The sequence below is a fragment of the Mirounga angustirostris genome, unplaced genomic scaffold (genome assembly GCF_029215605.1).
Source record: "Mirounga angustirostris isolate CCGP_5_RB_7025 unplaced genomic scaffold, mMirAng1.0.hap1 SCAF_7, whole genome shotgun sequence".
NCBI classification, from domain to species: domain Eukaryota; kingdom Metazoa; phylum Chordata; class Mammalia; order Carnivora; family Phocidae; genus Mirounga; species Mirounga angustirostris.
In genome coordinates, this window is record NW_026991715.1 from 111262671 (window position 1) to 111287319 (window position 24649).

General features: G+C 44.9%; 1 protein-coding gene across 1 annotated transcript in view; it reads left to right on the forward strand.

The window, feature by feature from the left end:
* Positions 1-2901: 2901 nt before the first annotated feature.
* Positions 2902-24649, forward strand: part of GLRA1 (glycine receptor alpha 1) — an 82646-nt gene continuing 60898 nt past the window's right edge. Inside the window, exon 1 of the mRNA XM_045902203.1 lies at positions 2902-2957. Within this exon, the coding sequence (XP_045758159.1) occupies positions 2902-2957 (56 nt within the window). The remainder of the gene's footprint in view (positions 2958-24649) is intronic.

Genomic DNA, 24649 nt, shown 5'->3' on the forward strand with positions numbered 1-24649 from the left:
GGTTCAAAGTACTGTTCATCCTACATATTGGCGGATCCCCAATGCTTGGCACACTCTGACTTCATGCACGCTGATTAAATAAAAGTAGCAGCCTCAGCATAGACAGAAGCCTACTAGAAAACAGGGAGCCCCAGGTAGTAAGTATTTTCCTCTCCCGCACAGCCCAAAGCCCTGGAGCCAGTCACACCCACATCAGCAACAATAGCAACAACAACAACACACACACACACACACACACACAGCGTCCCTTGAAGGAAAAGAAAACATAACTTCTACGCACTGCATCCACTTGCTTCCTAGCCAGGTAAGGAACAAGGACAAAGTTGTGACATCACAGTTTGTTTTAGAATCTTCAGGGGCACAACAATGACACAAGTAGATGCATACATATATGCCCATGTGGATAGAGACCCATTTACAAGCACAAATGTACAAATACACATGTGTACTGCCCATTTGCTTCAGAATACCCGGATGGATGGGTGGATACCAAATCACAAATCAATTCATATATACAGAAATATACATGTTTGTCTTGCCCAAGCTACTCACAAATGTACACACACATATACAGAAACACATTCACAAAGATAATATTTACCTCAAAGTATTACCATGGGAAGTAAATGAGATTATGTGAAGTGCACACTAGTACCTGATAGATAAAAGGCATGCTAATAAAGGTTAGCAATAGATATAGATAGATAAATAGATAGATAACATAAATGTATATAAGACTCATATGAATAACCACCTTCAAAGCAAAATTTCCTTTTCAGTCACTACTCAGAAACTCATGGAAATACTAAGCAGCGCATCACTGTGTGTGGAAGTCAATATAAAAGAGTAATGTGGGGTGTGTCATAACAGTGGCGTGGAGGTTGGAGGTGGGGATCCCTGCTGGTAGGAGACTGGTGAACAAAGCTTTCCAGATTTCTTTGGGAGAAAGCCTGGGCTTGGAGACAGCTGAGCTGTTCTAGGGAGAACCAACCTCCAAAACCTCAAAAGAAGGAGTTCCTAACACTGCTGAGAAAGAGGGAAGGGTTGTCTCCACTCACTAGGCTGGGAGGGAGAGACCCCAGAGTCCCAGCCAGTTCAAATAAGCCAGAAAATCCTGCAGAGGCTATTAATCCACTAAAGTCTGGTAGCTTGGAGAAAATCTGATTAACTCCACCTCCCCAGCTGGGCTCTAGAGTGAAATGTATAGCTGGTTTCCGAGACCCAACTAAGGTGGGAAACCCGGGGGGAGGGGGGCGTGGATAGGAGTGGTTAAGTACTAGATAACTGTGTGTACAGCTTGGCTCAATCATTATTTGGAAACAAGACACAGCTCTCTTAGGCTCTGTTGCCCCAGCTTGTGACATGTAAATAAAACCATCTCCTGTCCAGTTGGAAGAGGGCATATCTTCCATATCTTCCTTCCTTCCTTCTCCCCCAAGGATGCCCGCGGTGAGGCCAGGATTGCTCCCTCTTGACTCTGGACAGTGGTCAAGGAATTTCTCCTGCATCTTCCTGTTGCAGTGGCCCAGGGGAAGAGGCGGGGGCTTTTAGGACCAGACTTCTTGAAACCTCTCCTTTACTTCTGTACCAAATATTATAACTTCAGAGCTCTAAAGAAACTCAGGGATCTGGTTCAATTCTTCCCTTTTAAGATGAACTGAGCCCAGAAGCAGGTTCGAACTGGGACCCGTGGTGTTTGTTTTACTCACATACAACTACATTCTTTAAATATCGTGGCAATATTTTGAGAGACCTCGAGAGATTAACTCCATAATCTCCCCCATCCCACCGCCCGCTTGCAAAGGAGAGGAGAGACGCAGCTCTCGTCCAGCACTTTAAGCGTTAAGCTCAACCCAGAGTCTAATACGCGATTGGCCAAACACTGAGAAAAGATCTGGTTTTCGCAGCCGCGGGCCAATGAGCACCTCGAGTGGGAGGGTTTGAAGATACTAAGGAGTTTTTTCCCCCCTTTTTTTCCTCTCCACCCCCTCCCATCGGCCTTCGCCAGCACCCCCCCCCCAACCCCCATGCCGCCAGTTTGTTAAATTAATGCAGTAAGAAAGTCTGAAGATCTGAAGGAGTCCTGGCCAAAGGAAGATGGGCGAGCTCAGAAAATCGAGATGCATCTGAAGCCTTGGGCTACTGAGCCCCGCGGGGTCGCCATGGACCCCGGCAGCCCCTGAAACTTGCCCTGAGCTCTCTCATGCCTGCAGCCCCGAGCAATGGGACACCTTTCCTGCAACGATCATAACTTATTCGGCGGGGACCAGAGAACAGGGATCGCAAGGCGACAGCAGACCAGCACGCAGGCAGGGGAACGAGATTCCGGGACTCGGTCGCGATGCGCCAGCCTGGCACATTCTCCGGGATTTCACTGAAGGCAGCACTGTCAATCGCTTCCCCTCGCCCCTAATCCCCTCAGGCCAGCCCAGGGGCATAAAGCCCAGCTCTCTCTACCCAAATGCTCGCCCAACCTAACGGTCCGAGGCCAGCGCTCTGATCGCCACAAAAGATTTTTTTTTCCTTGCATGGAGCTGGCCGTTTAAACAGAAAAACAGGGGTAAAAAAGAAAATATACCCACCCCCAAACGTGCCTCCCCAGCGCCGCAGGGAGCCAACAGACAAGCTGGAGTTTAACAAACAGCAATACTCTTCGCGCTCCTGAAAAGCAGGGCTGGACGCTCTCCGTGGTGCTGAAACGCTTCGCGGCTGCCTCTGTCCGTGGTACCTACAGACCCCTCGTTCCAATTTCCCCTGGGGCTCTTCCTCCGCGCCCCGGTTCTCCACCTCCCCTTAGCATCTGGATTATTTTTTCAATAGCGCTCGCTGGTTTTGTAAGTGCCGATTTGAAACATTTTTGCCCCCATAACTCGTGGACTACAAAGCACAAGGACCTGAAAAATGTACAGCTTCAATACTCTTCGACTCTACCTTTGGGAGACCATTGTATTCTTCAGGTATGCAATTTTCTACTGACCACATCGCTGTAATGGAAATGGGGGAAAGGAGCACTGAGGCTGATTCTGTCCGTGATCCCCCCCATTTGGGGGGAGGGGGCTGTTGTATACCGCTGCAATCGGGTCTTTCCATCCCCCGCTCCCCCACCCCACCCCGCCCGCAGGGTGTCTGGCTTGTGCGTGGAGGTCTGAGACAGTCGCTGCTCTGGCAGCTGTTTGCCTGTTTTTTGTGATTTGTTTGTCCTTCCATCTGCTATACCCCTGCCCTATCACTGGCCCCCAGCCCCTCTGCATATTGGCTCTCACTGGGCTGAGGACTTTAAGGGGAAGCTTTAGGAGTTACTCAGTTTAATTAGGACTGCATTCTCTCTAACCGCAGTGCCGAAAACCTCAGCTCTCCCGTCTGGGAGCCAAGTGACAACTAGCGGTGACGGGGAAGGTTGCACTCGAACTTGCTGGACACAGAACATTTTATTTTTCTCTCCTTTTTTTGTTGTTGTTTTCTTTTTCTGCGGGGGGGCGGGTGGAGAGTGGGGGGGGTTGCTGAGGCTTAGTGCTTGGAAACAATAGTGTTATGACCTCAGGTTGTAAAGCCCTGAACTTGGGTGCAGAGTGAATCTACTTAGGAACAGATCCTGGGAAACATTCCCTTTTGAAACTTTGACTTCCTCCTCTCACCCACTCACCTTTTCAAACTCTACTTTGTTAGCTGCAGATCCTGAACTGATGGACAATTCTTGTTTGTTTTGTTTAATTTATGTCTGTCCCTCAGTCTGTAGCTGAGTTCCCTCACCCGTTATCTCCCAGGTTAAAATTTTCTGCCTACAGGCTTAGCATTCTATGTTAGTACAAGTGAAAAGTGAAAAATCACCTCTTCGGGAAGCATTGGAATAGATAGTCCTTTGTAAGTGGGTGAATCAGCCATCGTCAGAGATGGTTATGATAAATTCCATTTATATGAATTGAAAAAATTTTTTCTTCTTCCATGACCCGCAGGGATCATTAATCTTTCTCATTTTAGATACCTGCCTCTCATGTTTTACCATGGCATGGTATTAACAGTCATTTGAAAAACCCATTCTAGGTTATTTTTAAAAATAAGTAACCACCAAATATTCTCTCCATCATAAACCAGCAACTAATTCTTGGTTTTCCTTTTAACATTGTAGAGAATTCTGCATATGAATTGTTGGTTTGACTAACCTGTCGATTGGTTTATTAAATGAATGACACCTCCCCCAGACCCCAGACTGTAAGGGTCTATATGTCAACCACTCTTCATGTCTTTCTCTTGAGATGAAGAAAAGACCCCCTCCTTCCCTGCGATACCCAATGCTAAAGCTTCTAATGTCCAGCTCAAATAATTCTTTGATAGGCCATAGTCCTGCCCACAGCTCAGAATGCAAATAGTCAGGGAGTCAGATAGAATGAAAAAAGTGCAACAATCCAGGGCCTTGTGAATTGTAGTGAAATGTAGCTACTTTATGGGGGAAAGGGCAGGAAGTATCCTCTTAACAATATCAAATCCATTCTCCCCTACATACATACAGAACTGTAAAATGCTTGGAGGTGGGGTACTTGGTAACATTTGTATGCAAATTGATTCTCTGGCTTACCGAGACAGAACTGAACCAGAAAGATTAAAGAGCAAATTAATAGGACCAAGCACATCACCTCCCATACACACACCCGATTCCTTTTTTCTTGATGAACAGTATGCTTGATTTTCTTCTCCCCGACCTTGTCTTTCACAAAAGGGAGACACAGTCTAAAAGGTTTGCATTGTAATCATTTTGATAACACTATGAATCCACCGTGTTAATTCTTTAAGTAAACTGGTGGTGGCCCGTCAGAAAGGCTCACTCTACATCTCCTTCCCCTACGTGTGTCAAGGCATATCTGAGCTACAATGTATATGGGATTCTGTGTTTATAGGGAAGAAGAGTCATGACTTTGGAGAGCTGGGAAGGGATTGGTACTATTGCACTTTCAAAATACAGGAATGGCTACATCATCTGAGGAGTAAATGTTGTTTCAGAAATGTTCTGAAACATAAAATAATAAAACTAGGAACTGAACTAGGGAAATACCCTCAGGAATTTTTCAGAGAGATGGAGAAAAAAAGGTCAAAAGGAGGGAAAGTATTGTCTTTGTGTAATTGGCACTTTCATTTCTAACTCTCTCATTTTTGAAATTTTAGGTGAAAATGCAGAAGCATTAAAATCTGGGGACTCAATAGAATTGTATGTGGGGGTAAATGGAGACGGGCAGCTCCCTAGCAGGTTCCTTGTGAATAACCCTTTCTCCCCCAAGGGACAGGCACCCATGTTGGAATAAGCCAGTCCAATCATCTCAGGCACCCAGGTACTCCTTACATTAAATGATTCCAGCTGATCACCTTGTTGGGGAAATCTGGGGGCCAGAAAAGGAAAGGCCATCAATAACAGAAGTATCGCTGCATCAGTACATAACCAGCAAACTGGCAATAATGACGGTAACACAAAACAACAATCAAAGTGAACCAGAAATCTCCGATGGTGCCAACACAGAGACAACAACAACAAATCGAGGCCTTAGACAGAGCTGAGGGGAGAGAGACATAGGGCACCGGGAGGCACACAGCATTGCAGTGCTCATCAACTGTGACCCCATAAGTAAAATGAGGTGATTTGGCTGAAGTTCCTGCTCTGGTATTTTAAAAGCCTATGGTTCTAAAATTCCATGAGTGACATTCTAGGATTCAATAACCTAAATTTTGTCTCTTTATTTTCAGTTGGAGATGGGGCTTTATATCCAGGCTGGTCAAAAATAATAGGCAAAGATATGGTTTTTTTATGGTAGAAGCACATTCCTTTCAAACCTCCTTTTCAAGCCAAAGGGAACTTGCTTTGATTCCCAGAGCCTTTACAGTGCCTTATGGCTAGAAGGGCCTCAGGAAGACCCCCAAATTTTTTTATCTTCTGAGTAATTCAAATAGACTCAGAGCATAAAACATGCTTCTCAGTCTTGGCACTATTGACATTTTGAACCGGATAATCTTCATTAGGAGGGCTGTCCTGTGCATTATAAGATGTTTAGCAGTGCCGTGGCCCCAGCCCCCACCTCCAGTCATGACAATCAAAAAGGTCTCCAGACCTTGCCAAAAATCCTGCGGTGGGGGTTGGAGTGCAAAAATTATCTGCAGTTGAGAACCACCAGTATAGAATGACCAAATATTTAATCTGCTATTCTGATGTACTAATTTTTTTAATGAAGAAAAAAGTCTAGTTTCCTTGAGAAAATGCTCCTTAAGAAACACACAAAGCACCCCAATGAAGCAAAAAGGGACCTAGCCCATGCATGCAAAGGGAATAAAGGTAGAGGAGATAAACCAAGCCTAATCCATGGCTGGCTTTCCCAGAAGATGATCAGCTTCTCTCTATGTGCCACTTCTACCTGCCATCCCAGTAGATGCTTCCTTGCACAGGGTTTTGTGCTAAATATGGCACTCATTTACAAAGAAAGGTCACTAAAACCTTGAAGGAAAGATGTTTCTATGCACACTTGGGTCAAAAGAAACATGGCAAATAGATTGTTTCATATCATCCTGGAAAACCAGGTGAATGAACTTTCCTTTGAGGTGGCCCCTCTGGCTTCTGAGTCTCCAAGCTGGCCAAGAGGGGCAGATGCCCACCTCAATCTTTTCCTCCTGGTAGCACAGCTGTATTTTCCCTCAAATCTTACCCGCTGCATTTTGGGCACACAGAAAGTATCTAAGAGCTTCTGAAATGGACCAAGGATTCTTTTCCTAAGGAAAGAAGTTTCTTGGGCAAGTTTGCACCAGGGCCAATCAAAATGTCAATCTACCCTCTTCGGGGAGCTTAGGAACCTTGAGTAAGAGAAAAGAAAGCATCACGTCTTTTATTCCCGAAGGACAGCTTAGACGAGGACCCTAGGCTGGTAAATAGTTATGAATCGGCACATAACTTCTGCATATTCACAAAACTGGTGATGACCTCTCAGGGGATATTTAGGAAATTTATTCTTGAGACCAACTTGTTATGAAAGAGGTTGCAAACATGTGGCACAGTGGATGGAGCAGTTGGGCTGTGATTTGAAAAACCCCCGTTCTAAAGTCAGCTCTGCCCCCGTCCTGCAGCATGGCTTTGACAAGTCTCTGCATCATGGGGACTCAATTTGCTCACCAATCAACTCAAATGACTGATTCCAACACCTCTAAATTCCCTCCCACCTGGGATAAGGTCTTTATAAAAGACAGGCCCATACCCACAAAGGCTCAAAATGAATTTGCTTCAGTGCCGACGCTGCCTTCCTTTCTTCACCAGGCATGTATTTATCATGTATGGAAGCGTCCGGTCCACAACCAGGCACTCTGCGGAGGGGGCAGAGGTAACAGATGCCAGAGTCCCTGTCCTTGCAGAAAGGGGAGACACTGCTCCCTTTAAAGCTACATGAAAACGTTTTTCCTTCATCAGGGGGCCCACAGAGCTCCTCTTCAGACAGCCCTTGCACACGTCTTGCGACAGCATCACATTTATGTGGGCGTCATTAACTTTATTTCCTTCATCAGCTGGCAGAAGCCAGAATGATGTTTCAGATGGATGGCACTGTCTCCCGCCTGGCCATCTTGACGCTATTCTGCAGGTTTTCTGCTGCTTTAGGCAAAGCGGCCTTGGCCCAAAGGGCAGGAGACCTGGGATCCAGAATTTAGCTAGTGCCATGACCTTGAGAGGGTTCCGTGACCTTTCTGGCCCTCAGTTTCCCCAGCTGTAAAATGAAGGGAATCAACAAATCACTCTCTCTAAAATCATTTTCAACTGTGCCAGTTAAGGATTATCTTCTTCCAATCTCCTCCATGATAGAATAGTTTTGGTTACAAATATTGCTGCGTATTTCAATTGTTATAAGAAATAGCAATGTTGCATTATATTTGGGCTCAAAAGTCTGAAAGAATTGAGGACCTTATTAAGCAACTTCACTGTGGAGGGTTGTCCCACCCTAGATAGTGATACCTAGATTATTGACAAGTCACATAAATATGTCCGTTTCCCCAGGAAGCGCTTTGGATGATGAGAAAACATGGTGCTTGATTACTATCCCCACAGAGCTGAGGAGTGGCATGAGAAAGAGACCAAAAGTTTCTATACTTTCACCAGGGTTTCCGTTTGGGTTTTTTCCTCCCCCCATAAAAGCTATGTTTGTAAAAATCTGTTTGCCAAATCCTATTCATCATTAACTTATTTTCCCCATCTTTATTAATCAAAGGCATACATAACTGCCAGAAATACTGAACATTATAGGATAAGCGATATCGCCACACTGAGTTGACCTAAGAGAAAACAAAAGTAAAGACACGTGATGCTTTTTAGTGAGTCCATAGAGCTTTGTCAGAAGTAAATATGCAATTTGTTAGAGTCTCTGAAATGTTTAAAATGGATTCTGAATCCTCATTACTATTTCATGAACCCCCTAGATATCCAGGGACCCCATTTGGGAAACATTAAATTTGATTTGTTCTATACAGCTCCAAGAGAAGAATTGGAGCAAATTGATGGATAATTATTTTAATGTACACACACAAATTCTAGTTCAATGTAATTTGGAAGTTTCTGGCAGATCTGTCAAGTGGTGCAATGGGCTGCCTCGGTGGTAGTAAGGGTCCCTGTCACTGGAGGTATGAAATCAGAGAAATCCACCTCCCAGGAAGGATGTAGAAGAAATTCAAGCTGCTTTTGTGGAATGAGATTTATAATTTACTGCATTAAAGTAAATGAATGCAGGTCAGAAACAAATCTTCACAATACTTCTATTCCCTCCTTTCCTGACCCCCAAATTACCATTCCGATCTTTGTAAGCTCTCTGGGCCATGCCATAAACACACTTTCACTCATCCCTTTTCATTCTTTAAAATGGATTGGTGATGAATAAATTGGGCAATGAACACGAGCATGCGCACGCACACACACGATGCAACAAAGGATTATTAAAAGGAAACCACCTGGTTATGTAAGAGGCTGGTTTTAAGAAATGAGAAAGACCTCAGAATAAGAAAATGTCAGAGCCAGAAAGACCACTAGAAAGTGCACTGGTCTCCAGACAAGTCCATGGGCACGGAGAGCGTTCACAGGACCGGTGGCCAGTATGGCTGAAGGCCTCTCAGCCCTGAACCCCAACTGTCCCTCCTGAACCAGCCCCGTTAAGCCTAACACACAACTGAAAACACCACAGGGCCAGCCAGCAAATTCATGCAGAAAGCACACTGGAAGGGAACAATGCCCGGAGATGCTGAGGAGAGGGGCTTATCCGCAGTGCCTCTGCTTTGTAATGTGAGCCCTGATGAGGGGTGCTGAGGCCCCAAAGCTTTTGAAACTCCTTATAAAGGATCCCTTTGTGGCTTTCTGAAGTTGATATTGTCCGAGTCTCCTGAGGCTAATTCAGTGCAATTAGATTACCACTCTCTGCCTTTGGATCCGGCTGTTTCTTGGTGTCCGTTGCTAAATGAGTTTACCGTCTTAACAGGGAGCTGCTGACAGTCATTAATCCCAGCCGTGAAATGGGCAGCGTTTGCTCTTGCCTCGCATACGGGGCAACCCAGAGGCACCTAGAGTATAAGCCTCTGCTCTCTTCCCGGCAAGGTCCTCCTCAATTTCCCACCCATTCACCCCCAGAGAGTCACATGTTCCTTCAGAGTATTTTAAGTGCCGACAGAATCGTGGAGACTTAAGGCAGGTTTATAATTCAGCAGCTCTCAAATCTAGCTGTAAGGGGCTGGCCAAACATATAGTTTCCCCCCTCCATACTAGACTACTGAATCACAGTCTCTCAGGAGGGGGACCCAGAAACTTGTAATGTTAGCAAGTGTCTCTAAATCAGTGCTTTTCAAACTTCAGTGTGTGTGTGAATCACTTGAGAATCTCACTGAGATGCTGATTCAGACTCAGGAGGTCAGGGGTGGGGCCAGAGAGGCTGCATTTCTAACAGCCCCCAGGTGATGCTGATGCTTCCATGCACCCAAGGTTTGAGGAGTAGGGCTCTAAATGATTCTGGCTGGGGACCCCTGACATAGATCAACCCTTTGATTTTGCAGATGAGGAGAGGACAAATGACTTCCCTAAGGTTATAGAGTGAATGGTGGAGCTCCCCAAGTCCTGCACAATTCTATTCAGCCCCTAAACTGATTCCCCTGCATGTCATCTCTAAGGGCTCTGCCTCTGCACTTTCCTCCTTTGGCTCATAAACACAGACACACACCTCAGAGAGCTATCCCCATTCCCAAACTGGTGGTCTGGGCCCTGGAGTCCTACTGTACCTGGGTACTCGACCATGCGATCCTGGAAAGGAGAAGGGGCACCTGAGGAATGGGCTGTGAATCCCAGCCCTGGGGGGCCCGAGGACACCGCAGTCAGAGTCTGTCGGGACTGATGGAGGAGGTAGATCAAGGTGATCAGAAGGAGGAAATCTGTGGTTTCTCGCTCCAAGGATGATCTCACTGATCAGTCTCCCTGTGCACATCACACTATCAGCCCCACATAACTAGTGTACCGTTTAGGACTCCCAGATGTTCAGTCTTGCCCCCTGCTACCATCTGTCTGACCTTGGGACCACGTCCTTCCTTCTTCTCTACCCCCTTAGACCTATTATCCTCTCTGCAAAGCATATTATTATCTTAGACATCAAATAAAGTAACCGCTATGGTCTTCGGCCTTGGAGAGCTGCAGGTTGATGGCCGTGTGCTCAGTTCTGCAACACTGCCCAGCTCGGGAGGAATGCGGCACGGCCGCAGCAACCCTGGCGGCCAGGCGGACTTGCAGCACTCTCCTACACGAGCACTCAGCAGCTTACCGAGTGTTTCACACTCACGATCCCATAGGAGCTTCCCAGTCACCTTAAAAAATAGATACAAGACAGTGGTTACTATCCCCATTTTAGAGTGAGAAAACTGAGGTTTGGGGAAGTGACTTGCCTAAGAATGTATATATATAGACACACACACACACACACACACACACACATATATACATTCCGAAAGCTGCAGGTCTGGTGAGCTGGTGCAGTCCGCAGGCTAAGAGCCCCCCTCCCCCAGTGGGCCGCAGTGGGAGGATGGAAAGAAGCCTACAAGAGAAGAGCTGGGAATTCTCCATCAGGCCTTCAGTTTGACAGCCATATTCTTCTGATTCTTAGCCAGATAGTATTTCTTTCTCTGTTCTTGATCATTTGTAATTGTACAATATATGCATATATTCCTTTTTAAGAAAATCTAATACTAGACTTCAGCCTAAAAATCCCCTTTGATAGGATCTCCAGGTCCATCCCAGCTTTTGTTCCTTTAAGGGGTATTGTACTTGATAATTTTTATTCATCTACGTATGTGTGTGTGTGTGTGTGTGTGTAAGAATGCATACACACAATGCGTAACTATTGAAGGATACATATACTATTATCTTTTTTTTTTAAAGATTTTATTTATTTGAGAGAGAGAATGAGATAGAGAGAGCATGAGAAGGGGGAGGGCCAGAGGGAGAAGCTGACTCCCTGCTGAGCAGGGAGCCAGATGTGGGACTCCATCCTGGGACTCCAGGATCCTGACCTGAGCCGAAGGCAGTCGCTTAACCAACTGAGCCACCCAGGCGCCCCATATACTATTATCTTCAGGAATCATATTGCCTCTATCATTCTGCAATTTGTTTTGTGCACGTCTTACCATGTCTTGGGAAGCTTCACCTGTTGAGGCATACAGTTCCACCTCATTCTTTCAACCACTGCAGAGCATTTGATGTTACGTATATCCCCTTGTTTTCCAGCCATCCTGCGACTGATGGGCATTTATACTTTCTTCTCAATTTTCCACTGCCATCAGTGCTGCAATAATCACAGTGTACCTACATCTTTGTGAACACATGTGATGTTTTCCCAGGCAGATAACAAGAACAAGAAATGGAATTGCTGGGGCACAGAGTAGGTGCATCTTTTATGCTAATAGATGCTGCAGGCTAACGTTCCTTTCTTCCTGAATCTTCCCTTCTTCCTCCCTCATGATGCTCCCTCTCAACCTGGGCCGCAAAAATGCACTAATAATAGTTGTTACTATTTATTGCGCATTTATTGAATGCCAGGTCCTGTGTTAACAACATCATGTGCCTCATCTCATAACCCCACAAAAATCTTTAGACATAAGTACTATTATATTCCCATTTACAGCTGATAAAACTTAGGCATAAAGAGGTGATATATAAAAAAAAATTTAAAAAAAAAAAGAGGTGATATAATTTGCCCAAGGTAAGACAACTAGTAAGAGGCAAAGTCGGGATTCAAAACCAGGCTGACTCCAGAAAACATTCTTTTAACCATTGCACTGATATTGTTACTCCAAGAATGCACCAGGGAGAGGAGAGAGGGGACTGAAGTGGATGATGAAGACAGAGGCAGAAAGGAGATTAATTTCCCTCTCTAGATAATCAAGGGCTAATCTCTTTCAAATGGTTCTAGATCATCATAAAGTTAACGTACATCTATAAATAGATGTGAGTTTTCAATCTCCTCCCTTCACAGAGGAGGGGAATGGTACTGACTTCTGCCCCCATCACAGATGGACGTGGTCAGGGCTCTAAGGGCAGACAGGTCACTACAGTACCTTTCTTCTTCATCCCACCTGCCTAATGAACAAAAGCCCTCGATTGAAAGAGCTGTCGAGGGTTCTGGAAGACAATTTCTGCCTGGGCTGGGAGGCCAGGAAGAAAAGCAGCACAATCTGTGTCCCCCCTTTTTTTTTTTTTAAGTTTTTTTTAGAGAGAGAGAGTGTGTATGTGAGCAGGGGCAGGGAGGGGCAGAGGGAGGGAGAGAATCTTAAGCAGGCTCCACGCTCAGCACGGAGCCTGGCAAGGGGCTCAATCATGAGATCATGAGTCGGATGCTTAACCGACTGATCCATCCAGGTTCCCTTAAAAATTTTTAATTGCCAGTCGTTACTCCTCAGACCAAAGCCTCACATCCTAACCCACAAACACACAAGACTGAGAATACTCAGTTTCCCTTATTCTCCAGGGAGGGAGGTTGGAGAGGCAGCCCAAGCTCCAGCATTGGAGGTCTTGCCACAGACTCCAGATTGGCTGTTCCCAAAGCGCAGCCAAAGGGCTTCTCAGAACATCTCTAATCCAAGAAACCACGCCCAGGCCTGACGAGGGTGGCAGGAGCAGAATGGGGACAGGAAGCAAGGACTGGGCCAGCGCTCCTCTGTAATCATGAGCGGCACTTCAGACCTGGCCTGTGGGAAGCCCGAACAATGCTGTCTCAGACACCTGTTTTCAATAGCTCTCTGAGTGACACCAGAGACTTCTCCAAGTGTATCCAGAGCAGGCCTGCTGCTAATAGAAGAAAAAATACAATAAAAACAAAGTCTCCTAATATCTACTCTTGAAATAAACTTGCTGGTTTGTTTACATTATAAGCATTACAGGTTTGCTATAAAATATTTAAACCACATAGGAAAATAGGATTCAAACTAAAATCCATAGAAATCTCACCACCTGGGGTAAATCACTTAACAGTTTGATATTCAGCCTTCCAGACAATTTTAATAACAATGACAAAAACATGAGTGCTTACTGTGTGCCTGATATCTTTCTACAAACTGTGTATTGAGCTACGTAAGCTTCAGAACAATCCTATAAAGCATTTTTCACCCCACTGTAGAGATGAGGTTACAGATGAGGAAACAAGGAGGTTAAATCATTTTCCTCAGGTTACCCACCTTGGAAATGGCAGTGCCGGATTGAAATCCAAGCAGTCTGGCTTCAGAGAGCCTTGAACTGCCATGCTACACTAGGGAGCTGTTTCTGTTTCTCAGAAATGGGCTTATAGTAAACACCATGTTCTGCAACTTCTTTTTTCACTCAGCAATACGTTGTCAGTGTGCATGCAGAGTTATCTCACTCCTGTTTGCATTCACACTGCCCTTTGCTAAGCGTGCCAGGTTTTAGCAGGACAAAACTCCACTTGTCACAAACTCCACTTGCCACCATAAAGCCCCCACCTCCGTGTCCAGCCCTTTCCTTCACACAAACAAAATTCCAGCCCAAACTGAACTTCTCACTGGTCTCTGTAGCATGCCCCTTATTCTCATCCCTGTACTGTTCTCACACTGGTCCCTATTTCTCCGTAAATCCAGAAAAAACCCTCCCCTCATTTCTGCCCTGAAAGGCACACCAACCAGCTCCGGATTCAAGCTCATTTGACTTTGAATCCTGCCTCGGTCACTTCCTTGCTATATGATCTTGGCAGTTCACTCATCTTAAAAACTGAAGATAAGAGCTTCGCCAATAGATCAATGAAGTTACCTTTCGTGCACTTTTTCCACACAGAGCATAAGCCCTTAATGAATGCCAATTTCTTCTTCACTTCTCTCAGATCCTATCCATGCCTCAAGGTCCAGCTCTGGCCTCACTACCTCTGCAAGGCAGCCCCTGGACCGCCACCATCCCCCAACTGGCCGTAGACTCTCCTTCCTGAGTCCCCTTGGAGATGTAGGCATGCCCCTCAGCACTCAGGTCACTCACAGTGGCCTTACGTGCATTTGGGTGCCCTTCTAACTTCCCTACTGGACTGTAAGCCCTTCCAAGGCCAGGAACTTAATGCATTTTTGAGGGACATGGGGAAGGGCAACAGGAAGATAGAGACACCCAACAAGAAGACAGAAGCACCCCTAGTGCTTCCCAGAGTTTTCAACTTGTTCTACTTCTTCCTCATACATAGCATCGACCCTGTGGTTCATGTATATTAGGTATTCAGTGCCTTTGAGTTGAATTACTTGGTCCCCACATGCCTGCCCCCCCATCATCTTCTTATTGGCACTGCAGAAGCCCAGGACCAGAAGGCTTCCAACCAGCCAACCCCAAAGCACTGCTGTGTCTCACTGTGACCCCTTTTTTGCTCCAAGACATGAGTCACAGTGAGAGTGAGCTGGACATGGCGGCTCAGCCCTGGCTCAGTGGCCAGTGAGGTGAGTTGCTCAGTTTTATCCTTGCTATCTGGCTGAGCATGTGCAAACTCTGGGCCTTTCAAAATATCTGAGCCATCACCGATCAAGCTGCTTCCCACCACGACCCAGGTCTGCAGAGAGGCCCCTTTCATAGGACAAGGCAAACTTCCTACAATGGTTTTTAATTGTGCAGAAAACATGAACTTCATTAGAGATCATTTTCTTGGTGTGATCTAAAACATTTAGAAGAAAAGAAAAACTCTTGACAGGAGCCAAGAAAAGACTGCATCATATCCAGAGAGAAGGGGCTTGGAGGACTTTGTTGAATATGCCTTGGAATATAAAAAGCTACGCTTCCTAGAAAAAAGGGTGACAAGTTTCAATAAAAGGTGTAACCCCCATGCTGCCTCAAGATTGAACATCCTGGAGATGAGAACAGGATTTTCCTCCCCCTGCAATTCCTGCTCTGCCTTTGTAACTGAGTCTCAGTCTTCCATGCCTATAAGTAGACCGGACTCTGTAAAGACTATGGGTCTGTCCAGCTGTCATTGCATAATTCTTAAATTAAGTTGGCTCATAGAAGACCCAGCAGTTAAAAACTCTTGTGAATCAGTCAGACATATTCTGGAATCCTGGTTATATCACTTGATTGATACCTGTATGTCCTGGACAAAGATTGTTTTTAAGATTCCTAAGCCTCAGTTTTCCTCATCTGTAAAATGACAATGATTAGTATCTACTCCCCCCACCCCAAAAAATCATCCTAAGTATTAAATGGGAGAAGGTGTATAGAGTGTTAGCCACACATGTGGCACAAAGAAATCGTGCAAAGCAGGAAAACCATGATGACTATTACTAAAAGGGGATAGGTGCAGAGCATTATGGAGCACCAAGGAGAGTCTGTTTCACTCTGCCTGGAGGTGGGGAGACAGCACAAAGTTCAAGAAGCCACGACACAAACTAGGCCACAAAGAATGACTAATTCACCAGGTGGCAAAAGTGCCAAGAGAGAATGTGGCAGGCAGAGAGAGAAGGCTTGCAGAACAGGCAAGCTGGAGGACGGTGAGCTCAAGGACACTGGAGGGGCCAGCTACCCATCGGCACCCAGGCTCAGCCTAGTCCTGCTCTGCCCTGTTCTTTCCCAATGGGCCTTTTATCAACTGGAAGCCTACCTGCGAGTGGACAATTTGCTCATTATCCCCAAAGTACTTACTGAATTCCTACCATAAGCCAGTAATTGTTCTAAGTTCTGGAGACAGACACAGTGATGAACAGAACTGATGTAGTCCCCGCTCTCATGCAGCTTAACTTCTAGAGAGGTCTACAAACAAACAACTTGGGAAACTATAGATTTTCAGGTCATGGGCACTGCTACAAACCCAGTAAATCAGATGATGGGACAGAGACTAATCCACTGGAGTCCACCCCAGGCTGCTTACGCTTGCACATGCACACATCATCTCCCTTAAGACTTGTATCATAGGGGGGGCACCTGGGTGGCTCAGTCTGTTAAGCATCCAACTCTTGATTTTGGCGCAGGTCATGACCTCAGACTCATGAGATTGTGCCCCGTGTCGGGCTCCGCACTCAGTGGGTAGTGTGCTTGAGATTCTCTCCCTCCCTCTCCTTCTGCCCCTGGCCCCACTCATGCTCTCTCTCTCTAAAATAAATAAATAAAGTCTTACCAAAAAAAGACATATCACAGGGAGATGGGCAGGTGGGGAAAGTCCCTTTCTTTTTACTGATGAGGAAACTGAAACCCTGAGAGGAGCAGTGATTCATCGAAAATCTCATGGCCAATAAGTGCCACAGGCAGGTGACCTCATTCCATGCAGAAAAGTAAAAAATATCCAGGATAAAAGATTAAAATGGAGGGGGAATGTGGAGAGCAAGTAGCAAAACAGTATGTACAGTAAGATCCCATTTCTATTTTTTAATGTTTTATTGTTTTTATATGGGGAAAAAGAAGTCTAGAGAAATGGACCCAAAACTGTTTATAGTTGTTTTATCTCTTGAGAATGAGACTATGGGGGACTTTTATTTCCTACATTAAATATTCTAGTAATGCTTGAATGTTTCACAATATATATTACTTTTGAAAGCTGAAAAAAAAGATTTTTTCAAAAGAGGGTGTCACAATCAAACTTGGAGGCCACCTAAATAAAAGACACGTGCACCAGGTAGGGAAAAAAGACATCTGCAGTGGTCTGAACCAGCATCCCGTTGATTGGTTTCTCCAAGTAAAAATGAGCCTAGAGGCTAAGCCTCTGTGGTGTATTTGGACGAATTTTCTGAGCAAATGGAAGTTGCTTCCCCCACTTAAGTCATTGTGCTAGAAGTGAGATGTCACTGGAAAATGGAAGGCCAGAGTTATGTTATAGACTTGGGTTTTTAGAACAAATGAGGGATGGAAGGTATTTTCATCAGGGTAAATGAAGCCCTACCCAATTCTTTTTGTAATTTCATAAAATCCTCCTGGTCATTAAAAAAAAAAAACAGGGCGCCTGGGTGGCTCAGTTGGTTAAGCGACTGCTTTCGGCTCAGGTCATGATCCTGGAGTCCCGGGATCGAGTCCCGCATCGGGCTCCCTGCTCGGCGGGGAGTCTGCTTCTCCCTCTGACCCTCCCCCTTCTCATGCTCTCTCTATCTCATTCTCTCTCTCAAATAAATAAATAAAATCTTTAAAAAAAAAAAAAAACAAACTTAGAGATGGAGAGAATTATCTGACCCAATCCTTTCAATTCCCAGGGAGGAACAGAGGCCAGAGGGAAAGGGATTTGTATATAAAGTCAACAGTGAATTAATGCCCAGCCCAGACAAGGACTGAGGACTCTTAAGTCTCTTATCACTATGACAGTTTTCCCTTAAACCTAAAGATTGTTCCACTGGTAGTGTGCAAGACAAATTTCAATGGTACAGAATAATTTTCTTTCATTTTACTTATCATGAATTTTATTTTATTGGGTACTGGAATTTACCACTTTCATTGTAATACTAGTAGTCTCTGTTATGCTAAAAAATCAAATTAAGGGTAAATTAAATAACAGTATATGAATCAGGCAAAATTTGTCATATGATATATAGGCAATTTGGATTTGAAGAATGCTGTACTCTACCATTCCATCTTAGACACTGCCAATCGATTGAATGGAAAATACCAGAAGGACTTGTGAAACTCAGTTCTGAGCAAAGCCTAACCGTACCTCTAAGTCTCAAATGGCTTCTCAGTGTGAGTCATGGACATGGGCTGCTCTAAGAATTCAAATAGTTGGAGGAAAGATGGCACATTTGGGTAAAAAGTAGGCACATTCAGCAAACAGAGCACAGCGGGGATGAGGTCACCAACAAGTATCTATTGAAACTATATTCGTAGTTTTCTGTTCCCTTCTCATGTTAAAACATCTGCGACTCCCAATCCTTTGCCTATGAACAGAAATTCCTCTAAATAATATTTATAATATTATCAGATAACATGTATTTAGAATCTACTATATGCCAGGTACTTTTCTGAAAGCTCCATATGCATTAATTATGTAATCTTTAAAGCAACTCTATGAAGTAGGTACTATTGTCATCCCCATTTTGTGGCTGATGCCAGGTTGTGCCAAAGCAGTGATTTTACCATCTGGGACACCTTGAGGCCAATCCAGTTCAAAGTCTTCATAGGCAGAAGACATTGTACAAACCTCACATCCAGAGATGTGTTGGGGAAGAGTGGAGAGAGTAGAGTCTCTGAGGAAGAAAACGGAGAGACTCACCCCAAATCACAGCCCTTCCCAGTGAGGAAAGGAGGTGGGGAGAACATGACAACACGCTTCCCTCTGTTCTGCCACCCAAATTCCTGATTTTGTTTCCATCTGTCACCATGGATTCATGAAGAGACAAAAGAGGATAAGAAATAATATGGGGCAAGACATAAAGAGGGAGGACAAGATGAGGGGGTGGAGAAAAGGGGAGATAAGCAGAGTAATCAAAAGGGAAGAGTCTCCTCTGGGTTCAGCCAAGACCATTCTGTGTGAGTCTCCCTCCCTCTCTGGACCGCAGTATTCTCATCTGTAAAATGGATGGGTGGACTGGACTAGCTGACTTTTAAGATCTCTCTCAGATCCATCATTCTAGGATTCAGAAACAAACGAAGGAAAAGGAAGAAGGTAGAAGACCAGAAGGGGAGAGAAGTGTAGGCAGGAAGACGCAAATGCTAAGGAGGAATGATGAAAGGGCGAGGAAACAAGAGGAGAAAGAAAAGAGGTATTTCCCAAATCAGTTGGACTCGGCCGTCTTGTTGAAAGAGAAGAAAGGATTCTCCTATCAAGAATTACAGCAATAAAAGCTTTATCCTCAGGCAGTCAGCTCCAAGCCTCCCCCTGGTGGGGGCCATGGCTGGGGGTGGTGGGGGCCAGGGCCGTCTGAAGAACAGGGGCCAGAAGCAGCCCTGGGAGGCGGGTGGGGGCAGCCTGGTTCTCCCTGTCTAGGAAGGAGGGCAGCCCCTCCTCCTCTGGGCCTGATAATGGACAACGATGATTAGCATATTCCCAGGTCTGAGGGATGTCCTGGGGAAACTAGAGGATGTGCCCAAGGGGGCTACAGCTGTAACATTAGCACATTGTGCCTGCAAGGATGCAATCCTGGGAGCCACCCAACAGAGAAAATCCCAGGCCAGCAAGAGATCTTCCAAGGTCACCTTCTCCAACCTCCTGCCTGTAAGCATCCCTTCGCTAATAGTCCTGTGCCAAGGGGTTAGTACAGGGTGACACTCAGTCCTGTTCTCCAGTTTTCAGAGTTGTCTGAGCCGTCCCAGGCCTTGAGGCCCTTGAAGACAAAGACAGTAACTCTGACCAGTGGACTACTACCCCCTTAATGCATAGGGCGCAGTGCTGGGCACACAGTGGGCTCTCCAATAATTGATCAGTAGGTGAAATGGTTCTCTTCTCTGTCCCCCAGGAATATCTCTTCTGTTGCTTAACATTTCAGTCTAAACGTCCTTCCTTTTGTTTCTTCCACTGCCGCTGTTTCAAAGGCCAACCTGCCATTTGCCTGAGAGGACAGAACCTGGTAGATACGGGCCTCTGTGGAGGGGAGGGAGAATACCCACTCTGCGGGTGACACCCCCAAATCGGACTTGACCCCCGGGAAGATGTGAATAGACAGCAGCACTATATAAGTGAGAGCCTCAGGTGCAAAGGAAAAGACCATAGATAGTTGTTCGCTTCACATACCGTGAGCAACTTCTGTACGCCAGGTTCTTGGCTAAGCAATTGATCGGAATTTTTTATCCTTCCCAACAATCCTAAAATTAGAATTAAGTATTCCTAGCTTACAGAAGAAGAAACTGAGGCTCAGAAATGTTAAGCAACTCTCAAGGCCCTTAAGTAAGGGGGAAAGTCACAGTTCCAGTCCACTCTTCCGCTGACTCATCCTTACAGCACGTTGCTCAGGGTTCAGCCTAATCTGTGAACACTTCTGGCAACAAGAAACCTGCCACCTCCTGATGCTGCCCCTTCCATTAGGGGGCAGCCGTCCTGGTCAACACGGTCTTTCCTCCCATGTATGAGGCAGCCGCCTCCCTCTCTGAAAGTCCCCTCCACCTTCCCTGGCCGCCTGGCACAAGTCAGTGGGCTGTAAAAGGTACCTCAGCTACGGAATCAGAAAAATCTGGTTCTGTTCTTACCTACCACCTACCAGCCATGGCACATTCAACCAAGGCACTTCTGCCATCTTCTGCCATCTGTACCTTGGTCTCTTCATCTCTGCGAGAGGAACAAAACTATATTCCTCATCTAGTGTTTGGGAGAGGATAAAATAAATAATACTGCACAGGGCTGAACTCAGTGCCTGGCAAACAGTAAATATTCAAGAACATTATTTTACGGAGTCCCTCTTCCCCACCGACACCCGACAGAGATTTGCAAAAAATGATCTCTCTGCCTGAATCTTCTCTGAGCCAAACACCCACGGAGTCTTTAATTATTCCTTACAGGTCAATTTCAAGTTTGTTTACCAGCCCAGTTGTTCCTTTCTGGACCTGCTCCAACCTGTTAATGTCCCTCCTAAAATGCAGGGCCTACAGTGGAATATAATAAATTAGCCCAGATTTGAAGCGCAGCCCACATCCCTTCTTTCCTGCCATACCTGCCTCTCTTAGTCTTTATATTCTTCTGGAGTTCTTCAGAATTATTAGGTGTAAGCCAGACTGGCATAAAACTTTAGTGAAGAATGTTTGAATCTCACAAAAACTTTAATTTTTATTTGTAATAATAGTGAACACACCGAGTGGTTCCTCTGTGTCTGGTACCACATCAGCATCTGACACGCATTTTCTGCTTCAACCCCGACAGTCCCAGGAGCACATCATTGCCCTCCTTTTTCTGATAAGGAAATAGATTTGAAGAGGCTAAGTGACTTGCCCAAGATCACTCAGCTGTGTGACAGATGTGAGCCCACTATGCCATCCTCCCTCTCAAAGCAAGCACGTATGGGCTGCTTATTATATCTAAGTACTTTCAGGGATAAAAAATTGGATATGATACAGGCAGAAGACATAGGCAGGGGCAATTTAATATAAAAGAAAGAAATGTCTGGCACCTGCAACATTGGACTTCTGAATACACTGTCCCAAAGATCTCTCCTTCTCCCCTCCAGCACATGCCAATTGACTACAGCTTCCTGGGCAATCTGAGGGAAGGGAGAAAAAGGAAAAAGATAAAAGTGGTCATCTCTCTTCTTTTAACTTTCACTCTCCCACCATGTCCTGCAACCCTTGCCCCGAGCAGACTCCACCTTATAAAGAATTTTCAATGAGGAGCCTGCTGGTCCTGGGGTTGGGGGAGATGGGAGCTCCTTCACACTGGTGTAGTTTTTCTGCCTTAGAGCTAGTCATACTCTTTGACTCAGCAATTTTGCTTCTAGGACATGAACAGAGGTTTGTGACCAAGGGAGGTTTTCACAGCATCATTTATAATAGCTAAAAACTGAAAATAATACCAGTGCCCATCGGTAGAGGGATAGCTAAGTGAAAGCTAATACAGCCACCCACTGGCATAGGCAGTCATTTATAATCGTGTTTCTGAAGGTTTAATAACGAGAGAAAAACACTCATTTAGAATCTTCAGTAAAAAAAAAAAAAAAAAAAGGCAGGAAACAAAACCGATTATAATCTACAGAGGAAAAAAGAAAACCCAGAAGAAATTTACTAATATGCTAACAGTAGGTATCTAGATAATGGGATTTCCAGGTGGGTTTTAGTTTTGTCTTTGAACCTCGTTTTATTTTTCCAATGTGCATTTATTGTTTTAACCATCAGAGGAAAATGTTATTTTTTAAAAGGGCTGAAAGAATCTGGTCTGAGGGCAGCCAGCCAGCTTGTGAAGAACAATTTTTGCCACTGGACAGTTTCCATCTGTGCAGCACCAATTACTACTCTGTTACCATCAGATCATCTTAATCCTATTGATTGAAATGCCAAGTAATGCTATTAATTTACTACTTAACAGATAAATTACTAGGAGCATAGGAGAAGGATCCCCCAGAGTACTCCTTTAGGTGTGACACTGCGTGGTCCTCAAACATTCAAGCACAAAGCCCAAAGAAGCTTCTAGAAGTCCATCTATTTATCCCTCATCAAAGAGCCTAGATCAACCAATTCTCTCTGAATCAATAAAAATTGTATTGGATATTTATGATGTGCCAGGTACCAAAACAAGTATTCAAAAGAATTACTTGACTCTTTACAACAACCCTATGAGAAGCAACCACTATTAACCCCATTTTACAGATACAGAAACAAAGAGAGGATAAGTGGTGTGTCCAAGGCCACACAGCTAATAAATGGCAGAGCCTGAGTTTGATGGCAGAATCCATGGAGCCCACCCCTGTTCCAGTCCGGAAGGGAGTTCTTATTTGGGTAGCACCTTATGCTTTCTTCAACATGGTTTCAAATAGTCATTTATAAGTTAGGACAGAAGGTATCTACACTCTAAGGATGAGGAAACTGATGCTTAAATATGATGAAGGGCTGGCTCAAGGTCACACAAGAAAGGAACAAGCAGAAGTTAAACCGGGGATTTCTGACTCCGCACCTGTAGCCTGCCCCATTTCCTGGCTGCTTCTCTTTGCCTCTGACACCTGCAGCAAGATGCAGGAGGCAATGGAATTTGGCCTCCTGGGTGGTCCCCCTATTAGTTACAAAGAGGTGACGCTGCTGGAGGATCCCACAGGGTAGAAAGGAAAGAAACCCCAGAAGGAAAAGAAAGACGCAGCAGTGACCCTGCATTCCTTCTGCCATTAGCCCTCCTTCATCCTCAAACCAGGAAGGGGCACCTTGTCGTTCCCTCATCGTCCATCTATCTTCCTTTTGTCTCATTGGGTCCCACGGGTTTCACTGACACATCTCCTGAATTCTCCTCAGTCAGTGCTTCCTAGAGAAGCTTATACTAAACCACAGAGGAACAGAAACTTAACACAATGCATATTCCAGCTGAGTGAACTGTTTGAGCACATGTGAACAGCTGTTCCAAAACTTACATCAAAATTCCACCTCAGTTAGAGTCGTGTACCAATTCTGCCATCAGAGCACCTTGATTAGGTCATTTAAGCTCTCCAAGCCTTGGTGTCCTCATCTGAAAAATGGAGGAGAAACTGGTACCAACTTCATAGAGTTGCTGGATGGATTAGAAAGCATGTATGGAAAAGTTCTTGGCTCTGTACGTGGCACCTAGAAAGTGTTGAAGCATTGATGGCGATCGCTATCACTGTTAGCTAACCTCTGAGTCCGTTTCCTTCTCTATAAGATGGAGATGATCATCCCTACTGATTTTGTAAAACCGTAATACAGCAGGTGTTCAATAAATGTCTTTTTTTTTTTTAATGCACAAGATGACCAGGTCCCATAATTCCATGACTCCTCTTCCTTCGTCTTCCCAAGACTTTGGAACCTGCTGAGTGAGACAAAGAAGTTCCACCCCACTGAGCAGAGCTGTATCTCTCAGTCTTAGAGGATTCAGGGGAATGAACAAGGTTTATTTAGAGAAGTATTAGAGCCCTGGAGCTTCCGAAAACTGTGTTTACATACAAATACCCACTTCAACTAAACCCTCTCAACTCACAGTTAAGTGTTCTCTTTCTGAAGACCAGTCACTCAGTTGATTAAAGGCAGCTTCACTTTTGAATCCAAGTTGCTCTTTCTACAATTTAAGGTCATTCTTCCTCTGAGCCCAGGAAGGATTGCTTATTTTCTCAACATCCTCCTTTGAAATCAGTCTCCTGGATGCTTGAGGGCCACACACATCCAAGCTCCATTCATGAAAACCTCTGTTTTCTCTGGGATAAATAGCCCCTTTTTGTTAATGCATTTCCTATGGCTTCATTGCAACATGGCTTACTTTCCACTACAGGCTTGAGCTGGTATCGACTGGGGAGGGAAAAATGATATGTCTTTTTCTAATAGGCCCAGATATTCAAGCACTTACGTGTCTTCACGTAGGCCTTCCTCTTTTAGTTTGGGAGTTCACACAAAGTAAGGGCTAAGGCATATTCACTACTGATACAATTAAGAGAGAAGTTTATCAGGTCAGGTCTACCTGGAAAAGTTATTTGACCTCTGTGAACCTCAGTTTCCTCATCAGTAAAATGGAAATAATGACCCCCAACCCATAGGATTATATTAAGGACTAAATATCGAAAATAAAGCACTTAGTGTAATGCCTGGTACTTTATAACTACT